Genomic DNA, 9885 nt, shown 5'->3' with positions numbered 1-9885 from the left:
ACTAAGCGTTGGAGACCTGCGTGTTGAGACTAGAGCTCTTGCAGAGCTGTAGGAATGCATAGACATGTCGTCGTCTAGCCCCCAGTCAGAGATGGGCAGACAAGTGCATAGACATGTAGCCATGTAGGTTGGCGTACGGTCCCCGTTTTTAGGAGCTGCAAAACCCATTAATATCTGGAGTCCAAAATACTTGAGAGCTTGTAGTAGTATATAGGTGTGACATAACATGATTAGTGCAATGTTGAAATATATTGCCCGCTTCCCTCCATCAGTTAGGACTTTTGGATGCGTTGACTAGAGCACTAATCCAATATGGTATCCGAGCCAAGAAGTCTTGAATTCAAGACCCTGCCAATGCAGTATTAAATAAACTGATTCGGCGGCCTACATCGATCCCACGTCTAAGGCCTAAATAAGCCTAGATGTGAGGGGGGTGTTGAAATATATTACCCGCCTCCCTCCATCTGTTCAGACTTTTGGATGAGTTGGCTGGAGCATGAATTCAATAGTGCAAACCATATGTAGCTCCTGCTATTAGTGCAGCACTAAGGTTTCTTGTGTTTTAGAAGAGACAAGGTAACAATTAACTGGTGATATTTTACTAAATGAAACCTAAAACTTAGTAGTAAACCACAGGGACTTGTAAACTGAAGTTACAAAACCAAACACTTATCCTCAAGCAAACCACTCAAATGCTCCCAGGCGGTGGACAAGAAGAATCAACTCACCCTGACACCACATGATAATCTAATCTAGAGAACCATCCTCGCAGTTAACGCTTGGTTAACACTTGTTGCCAAGAAAATCAAAATAAATTGATACCCTCCATAGCTCTACGTCGAAGGTCCAGAGGAAGAAAGGGGGGGTTTAGAGCTCGCGGGCTTCACTAACTCTCAAGAGATTAGGGCATATACAAAGAAACATATTATATCACCAATTGAACTTTCAAGAAATTAACTCACCAGCTTTCGGTATGGAGGAGGAAGGGGGCAGGACTGAAGCAAAAGCCAGCATTTTCAAGTGGAGCGCACGCTGCATACTTTACTTGCTTCAAGAACTTTATACAGAATAATAATACGTTCTGTTAGTACGTCTGGAGCGGTGGAACTTGCCTGTGCCTACTAACTTAGCATGTACTACAAAATAATATTGTTTACTTACAGTAGGTTAGTATAAACTACTAGTGCCGACAACAACTAAATCTCACAAGTAAGACACCTTAGTAAGTCTGCGAACTGAATGAAGCTTGCAAAGTCTAAAACCATTTTTTTTCAAGCCTGACCAAACATAATAATCCTCACAGGAAGAATAAACTCACACCGACAACACATGACAGCATACAAGTATCAACGACTAGTTTTTTTTTTTTTTTTTTTTGAGGAACCGGCAGGAGCACTGCCTTTTCTAACAGAAGAAAAACAGAAACACAATTTACAGGGGGCACACGTTTTTAGGGAACGTGGCAAAAACCAAAAAGAACCAGGAAAGCATGCGCATTTGGTGATGAGAAGTGCGAAGAGGAAGAAAGTCTAAGCGACATAGGATGGAAAATAGCACAAAAATTAAAGGGAAACCCATTAGCAGCACAAACTGTAGGAGCACTATTAAGGAAGCATGTTAAGACAAACATTGGACTAACTATGCAAGGAATTTTTAAGAAAGTAGGATTTTATTGGCTCAAAATAAAGCATCAAGAAGGTACATAACACCATGAGCACACACCCAGCCTCTGCATACTAGTATGCACACAGCCAACATCAACTTACACACACGAAAAGATGCCAATAACTAGCAACATATAATACCAAAACTATGCATAAGCTAAGAAAAAAGAAAAAAACTAAGTGATCAGATCTACGAGCGGCAAACTAGAACAATGGCCATATCCGCACCAACCATCTCATGACACCACATGAACGACGAGGTTCTTCAATAGGAACGCCTTTAGGAAGGAAGTGACACCCAAGCGCCGCCATCATCGGATCCAACCACAAGGTCAAAATCTAGGTTTTCACCATGAAGAATTAGTCCAAGCATATATCCGAGCAATGCCTTCAACAAGGTAACGACATAAGAAAAACATAGTCATTACTAGGTATAACCACTCATGTCTGACCTAGAATTTCGCCCCGGAGCTCGAGACCAGGTGCTCGAGTAGCACAACAATCGAAGTCACTCATGTGTTGTTGCCAGCAGTTTTTCACATCCCAACAGTTACATGCGATGCAATCGCCATCACTGCACAATCATCCATCTTCATCAAGTCATCATCCATAAGTTGTATCTCACCACCAAAGTCAACCATCGGATTAGGAGAGATGAACCCTCCAAAGACCTTTCGATGACCACCATTGTCGTGGAGTCATAGGAAGTCTCTGCAGCACAGTTTGTGGTCACAATCATCCGTCTAATCGGATATTGATAACCTCCAACAAGCCATGGATCGTAGCGCCGCCAGCCAGGCAGCTACCGCATGCGCGGAAGGCCAACACCTTGATCAAATCTCATCGGAGACTATCACCAAGCCGCGGTCCACATCCAGTAGAGAGCCCGATGCACACCGGCCCCTGGTAGCACATCCGATCAGATCTAGTCGGAGACCAGCTTGCAAATGGAGATCCCCGCGGATCACCAGCTAACCACCACGGCTCCACATCCATGCCGCCACACCCACCCATCGTCTCCGAGTGGTCGCCCTATGCAGCTGACGGGTGCAATTGTCGTGCCACCGTGGATTAGATCAGGGATGCATCCCATGAGCCCGGGTGCCCCGTGCCACCCGACCACCACGAGAGGGAGGTGATCCCCCGCCACTATCAGGGCTCGCCCTAGGCTTAGCCTGACGTCTTCCTCCGGCGGTGACAAAGGGGAGGAAGGAGAAGTGGCGGGTACCAACGGCTAGGGTTTGTGCCCCTCATGAGTCGCCCGCACAGGGGAGGATGCGGGGGTTGTTTCCCCGTCTCATCCCGGGCCCTGTGTATCCTCAACAATCTGAGGAGTGAATATTGGAAATCCCTGCAACTCACTGGTGTCTTTAAATCTTTGCTATGACAAGTTGTTTTTCCATTTACAATAGTGCTTCTCATATTGTTCTATATTCCCATACAATTATAATTTTCTGCCGAGGATTTAGTCTTATGTGGATTTCATAGGGATTTGTCAAGTGTGATCATTCAAGTTGGAGTTCAGAGTAGATGGGGCATTCCTATCTGACTGACTTGGTGAACCCGGGCTTATTGAGCAGGTTGAAGCAAATGAAGATATCTTCTCTTCAGGCAAACAAACTCCCTATCCCATTAGTGTTCTTATGCATGATTTTGCAAGGGTTGTTTCAAGAACGGAGTTTGCAACAATGTATAGTATATGTTGCAAAGAAATATTGCCAACAGTACACCATTTACCAATACTAATTCCTTCTGCATACCCTATGGATAATCACACTATCAACAAGCCCCGCAGTGAGAAGTTTGAATAAAAATTGCGAAGTGCATTTGCATCAGTGACAGAACTGAGAACATTTGTATTAATTGTGCAGTATGACTCTTTCTTCTTCAAAGCCTCCAAGAAGTAATTAAGAAGGAACATCATTTGGGAGTGCTGCATTTGTCTGCAACATCTGCTGATTTTCATTCAGTATCTAAAACTTGATGACGGTCATGTTGAGCATAGTTCACCTTCACTGCCTCAAGTTTCGAGCAAGTTTTTCAATCAAGCATTGGATGGTTGCCGTACCTCTTTGCAGATAATCACACTATCAACAAGCCCCGTAGTAAGAGGTTTTTCAAATTGCGAAGTGCATTTCCAATTCTGGGAAGGTTTTCGTTTCTTACATGGTTGAAATTAAGCAACACGCGGAAAGTTAGAGAAGTATCGGTACCGTCATTGGAGGAGCTAGTTTTAGTTGAAATGCGGAGTTGGAGAGTTGTGTTTGCACTTCACTGGGAGATCTGAACTCTAGTTTATGGGTACTGGAGATCAGGAATTGCCATGCACTCAAGAAATTTGATTGGCTTGAGAAACATCATGGCTTCAAAATGGAGAAGGATTCATGGTTGCCCAGTCTTGGGAAATTCGTTGTCTGTGATTGTATTCACTTGCAAGTATTGATCCCTCTTCAGCCTTTTTTTTTTGAATATGTCTCGATCGACGCCAGTGGCGGAGCCAGGATTGGAGCAAGCCCCGGGCCTAAAAAAAAATTTCATGGTGAGGGAAAAACTTATCCATAAGGCTATAACTACCTTAAAAAACATACCCCACACTAAGACATGCAAAATATGATTCAATTGCATAAATTTTGAATATAAACTCCTGAATGATATGACAAAATTGATAAAAACATGCCAAAAACTACAAAGAACGATACGGGACACAAAAGAGTACCAAATCAATAGTTTCTTCAGCGCTTCCCATAACCTCATCAGCTCATAGCCACTTGGTTCTCTCGAGCTGAAATGCAAAATGAATCAATTTGATTTCCATCAACACATTACACATACTGTGTACAGACTCATTAAGATTAAATCATCCATACCGACATACTAACATACACAATGCATACACTCATACACCCAGTACAACGAACTGGTACAAAGAAAGGTGGACTATTCCCATTAATGTAACTGAACGAGTTTTCTCCATTGTCTCTATATCATATTTCATTACCCACACAAGCAGTATATTCAGTACAGCATCACATTGCCGAACATAGCTAGACAGTAATAACAATGATTTGTTTTCTCAAACCAATCTCCATTCCATTGCGACAGGTGAAATCCAGGAAGCGAATCGAAATAAAACTAGGGAGCTCTCCTTCAAATACCTGCGTCGAGGTCAGAGCCTCAGAATCATCTCATGGAGTCGGATCAGAGCCTCGGGAGTGCTGCAGTGCTGGGGTGTGAGTATGCCCAAGGAGGGCAGCCGGCGGCAGACGAGGGATGGTGACTGCGGCTAGAAGCCAGGGACCGGGGCCGCGATCTCGTGCAGGACGGAGGCGGCAGGCGGCGCAGGAGCAGCCGAGCAGGGAGGGTGCGACTAGGTCATGCCTGGGTCGTGCCAATGCGTGCGTGCGTAGCGGCGGAGAGCTACGTGGGTATGAACCTGCCACTTGGGCCTTCGGCTATGTTGGGGTGGGCTCTACCCCGGGCCAATACACTAGGTAGTAACTGGGGAAAAACCTACGCCCCAGGCCTGGGCCCAGCTCCGCCCCTGTCGACGCTAATCAAAACAAGTTTCATGCAATATTGGAAGGAACAGGTCGGGTTTTTCATTCATAGATGCTACAACCAGCTACATAATACTCTGAAGAAGGTAGACATTGCGTGCGTATGATAATGTTTGTGTGTCAAACTGTCAGAGTTTCAGTTGGCATTCGCCTGTCGACCAACGACTCAAAGTAACGACTGAGCAGTCATATCCATGATGAATGTAGAAATTACCTTGTTCATCATTTTCCTAGTCTCTCGTTTTCCATTGCTGGGTTTCTGCGTGCAGAATAATTAACCGCCAAGGGTGAATGCAGAAATCTGAATTCAGAAGTTAAATTAGTTGTTTCATCCAAAACACAGAACTACAGAAGTAACCCGCAATGAGTCTCGACGAAGTGCTTCATGGTCAAAGATTTCAAAGGCAATTAATTTCATCCAGTGGTCGTGATTCACGACTTTAAAAATGTTACTCCCTCCGTCCCATAATATAAGACGTGTTTTAACACTACACTATGGGACGGAGGGAGTACATTACATGTGGATGATGGATGATTCAGGGTTTTTCTTTGCAGGTGTGCGTCAGCCTCTTGACGAACCTGAACCTGAACCCTGAAGGTCCAAGATTGAAAACAGGGCCTCCTCTGTTTTCGTTCCCTCTAGCCTGCATGCGAGATGACGACGACGAAGACGACGATGACGATGACGGCCTTGGAAGATCATGAATGCTTGCTGTATGCTGATCAGTGCATCCAATCTTCCTGCCGTCGACTTACTTACAAGGCTGAAGCTTAATTATTAGAATGCAGTTCAGTTCTAGTAGCAAGCAAGAACCTGAGAAGAAAACGTTCAAGTGCTACAGCTGCTGCCTCATCCTACCTAGCCTGTTAACTCTGACGAACCTGGCGTACCGCTTGCTGTTCAGATACGTAAACACTACTATTAAGCTGCAGCACAACTTGTATAAACTGTCCATTACTGGATTGCGCACTTGATAAGAGCATATATAATTTCTGACTAGTGAGTGTCCAGATGAGTGCGCATGCATGGCTGAGAAAACAAAATGAAATGACAGTTGATGTATTTTACAGGAAAGACCCCAAGGCCCAGCTTCTACTGAAGGCTTTACGAGGCCATCGACGGTCAGCAACACCAGATAGATCCCGCAAAACAGCAAGAAAATAAAAGGTGCACGTCGCAAGCTGACAAAAGACACTGGATAAAATGAAAACCACCAGATCACTAACTGGCAGCAAACCTTGCAGTAGTTCCCATTCCCCAAGGATAAAACCACCCCATTTTGTTGCTCACAAGTCACAACAAGAAAACAGGGTACTGAACTGAATTTCTAATGGTGCGCCCCCCAGCCAGTCTGGCCCAGACATCATGTCAAGAAAGAATTGTGCATATTTGAGAAACCATGGTGACTCCAAGATTCCAGATCAAAGCTCTGTAATCGTCATGTTAGATAGAATGCAAAAAATCTTTCCTTTTGTGCATACTACTTCGGCTTTGTCATGTCACTTGGTTATTTTTAACCTTTATTACGTGCCGATGCCTGATTATTTTTATCACTGGTCGATATCTTCCCATTTGATATTGTAAAAGCCCCAGAAATCTAATTACCTGGTGTCACTGATCGTACTACAGAATTATCTAATGTTCCACAACCTAATTTTCAATCACTTGTCATATGGTTGGTTGTGTACTGACATGACACATGAGCAAGAACCTGAGAAAAAATTTTGTGCTATATACTGTTGTTTCAGACTGGACAGCTAAACAATGAAATCCTAGCTAGCTGATAAGAGCGTGTATATAATTTCTGACTAGTGAGTGTCCAGATGAGTGTGCATGCATGGCAGAGAAAACATAATGGAATGAAAGTTGGTGTATTTTAGAGAAAAAAAAAAACCAAGGCCCAGCTTTTACTCAAAGCTTTACAAGGCCCTCGACGCTCTGCAACACTAGATAGATCACACAAAAACTGCCAGAAAATGAAAGTTGCACGTCGCAAGCTGACAAAACACGCCGGACAAAATGAAAACCACCAGCTAAAGCCACCACCCCGCTAACTGGCAGCAAACCTTGAAGTAGTTCCCATTTGCCAAGGATAAAACCACCCCATTTTGTTGCTCACAAGTCACAAGTCACAACAAGAAAACAGGGTACTGAACTGAATTCCTAAAGGTGTGTCCACCAGCCAGACATCATGTCTAAAAAGAAATTCCCACGCTATAAGCCAACCCTGACTTAAACCATCTTTTTATGGCATGCAAGGCTCTCCAGAATTGAGAAGATCTGGCACAACCTGTCCTATAATAGGTGGGTTCAGAGTGAGGATTGTGCATATTTGAGAAAGCATGGTGACTCCAAGAGAAAATAAAGCAAATATGTTTGGTGTAATTTCAAGGAAAAGACCAAAAGGCCCAGTGGCTTAACAAGATCCTCAACCCACGACAAGATCAGATAGATGGCACAAAATTGTGAGGAACATACAAGGCCAACTCCACCTCTGTCGATCAGGCCGCACTCCAGGATTCACCATTTTCAATGCGACCCACCAGCTTATGCTTCAGCTTCTGCCACTGTAACATGAAGGAAACAGCCTGGTCAAGCTAGCTACATAGCCAATCGAATTTGCACCAAGAAGCACATTCACGGAAAGAAAAGAAAAAACTAAATTCAATCGCTAGTTGGTTAAGCTGCTAAATAACCCTAGTGCTGCCTATCATAACCCTTTTTCTCATGTGCTCACCTCGGGGCGTAGGAGTGTAGAAGCCGACAACAGGAATCAGGTTACCATATCCATGATCATCGCACACCCTGGTTATCTCCTCTGATTGTATTTGAACTGTGAAGAGGCCGGCAGCCGTGGTCACAACAATGACGCTTACTCCCTCCGCAAAGCCCAACACGTGGACCGGACATGCTGCACCCATTTGAGCACCATTTAGAGACAAACTTCCCAAGTTGATAATCCGGCTGGGTATCCATCGGGCATCAGTCATCTCCCTTGACCACAATTTCAGATGCGGATCCAATTCTTCAACGAGTCCCAGTCCACCGTCCTCCGCCGGCATGAGAATGAAACTGGGTATACCCTTAGAGTAGCAAGAGTATGGTGCCTTGAACCAAGTCAGCCCATGCATTGCCATGTCATACTCCAGGATCAACCCACCATCAGTCACGAAGTAGAGCAAAGACTCCCCAACAAGCACACTGGAATAATATGTGAAATGCATGTAGAACTCCCCATGCATCAAGGTCAGCTCGCCCCAAGCACCGGTCTCTGACGAGTATACACATGCCGCCGTGTCATATTCCCCGTCGTCAGGATCTTCGCTGTCGACGGAGAAGATGAAGACAACGCAGAAAGGGCCCCCATGGCAGTTGCAGTGGTCGCACCCGTCTGCTGTGCAGAACACTGCGGCGGTTGTGCGGCCGATATCAGACATCACGGGCACTGGCACACGCTGCTGGGAACCCGTGATTGGCTCCCACACCAGGAGTTCCTCAGCATCAGGGTCATCAGAGAGGAAGAGGGCGCGGCCGTGGCGGCAGTCGACGGCCTGCCAGAGCCACCTGTCTGGGACGGCAGGGGAGAAGGGCGACACAGTGGCGGAGATGAAGTCGGGGATGTTCTCGTCGTCCCAATCATGGAGAAACCCGAGCACGGGGGGTGCCCGGTGGAAATCGTGGAGGCGGCGCCGGAATCCGCGATGGGAGACGGCCTGGCTCCAGGACTTGCAGACGAGGGAGGCACGAAGGAGGCCGGCAGGCTCGTCGGGTGGGATGCGGAGGAGGATCTCTTCGACAAGCTCCTCGGGGAGCGTCGGCGGCGGTGCTGCTGGCATGATGGCCGCAAGTTTTTTTTTCCTTCAGAGGTAGCTAGCTGCTAGGTCTGTGTGGCACTGTAAAGTTAGAGAAAATGGATCAGAACTTGAAACCCAGAACAGGAAATAATATTATTGCCAGAAGTAGACAGTTGAACAATTTCCTAATGCAAGCAATTTATTTCTGATGAAACAAGGAGGAGCCGTATCGGTTTCTCTCAGCAGCCACATTTAAATCCTAACTCACTTCCATTCCACTGATAAAAACTGAGAATTCAAGTGTAATTACAGATATCAACTACTAGAGCACACCACCTGCTTGTTTGGTAGAACTGGGAAAGAAAAAACAGACATGTCATGACCAATCCTACCAGATAAATAGCTTCACTGGTAACTACATAATCACATCAGCCTGCTGAATCATAGCAACCTGGACATGGGGAATGCTCCCAGTTGTGTAGGGCAAAGCTTAGGCTATTGTTTCTGCACTAGAGTCTACATACAGATTAAGCTCATATGTTCTTACTAGCTAGGAATCTTCCATTTGTGCAGTATGAAGCAATGGATTGCCGGATTTGGCTACTATGCAGATTTTGCAAGATTTGACACTTTTTATTCAAGATTGCAGGATTGCAGGATTACCTGTCTGGGGCGGCGGCGGCGACGACTCGAATCTCGGGGCAGCTTCAGGGACGAGAGGGCGGAGGAGGAAGGTGAACGCGTCGGCCGGCGGCGGCGGCAGCGGACCGGCGGCCACTAACCCTAGCGGCGGAATCCCCTCGGTCTGGTTGAGCCGAGCCGTTCGATTTGGCTGGGGCTCTGCAGCCAGACTCTGCCACCTCAAAAAA

The 9885-nt window shown here is 45.8% G+C and overlaps 1 protein-coding gene across 4 annotated transcripts; it reads right to left on the bottom strand.

The window, feature by feature from the left end:
• Positions 1-3659: 3659 nt before the first annotated feature.
• On the bottom strand, positions 3660-9858 carry LOC119340655. 4 transcript variants are annotated; one of them, XM_037612572.1, is made up of 7 exons: positions 9680-9858; positions 7960-9115; positions 7701-7789; positions 5801-5985; positions 5436-5522; positions 4381-4446; positions 3660-4185 (listed from the first exon to the last, which is right to left on the bottom strand). In XM_037612572.1, the coding sequence occupies exons 2-3, from the start codon at positions 9056-9058 to the stop codon at positions 7770-7772; spliced, it is 1119 nt and encodes a 372-aa protein (XP_037468469.1). In that variant the 5' UTR covers positions 9059-9115; positions 9680-9858; the 3' UTR covers positions 3660-4185; positions 4381-4446; positions 5436-5522; positions 5801-5985; positions 7701-7769. The 4 variants fall into 4 exon arrangements, with proteins under 4 accessions (XP_037468469.1, XP_037468468.1, XP_037468467.1 ...); XM_037612571.1 differs by having other exon boundaries at positions 5740-7789; XM_037612570.1 differs by having other exon boundaries at positions 5801-7789.
• Between the last annotated feature and the right edge of the window lie 27 nt (positions 9859-9885).

The sequence above is a fragment of the Triticum dicoccoides genome, chromosome 7B (assembly GCF_002162155.2).
Source record: "Triticum dicoccoides isolate Atlit2015 ecotype Zavitan chromosome 7B, WEW_v2.0, whole genome shotgun sequence".
Classification (NCBI taxonomy): domain Eukaryota; kingdom Viridiplantae; phylum Streptophyta; class Magnoliopsida; order Poales; family Poaceae; genus Triticum; species Triticum dicoccoides.
Note: the sequence above shows the minus strand (reverse complement) of the source record. Positions and strands in the feature narration are given on the sequence as shown.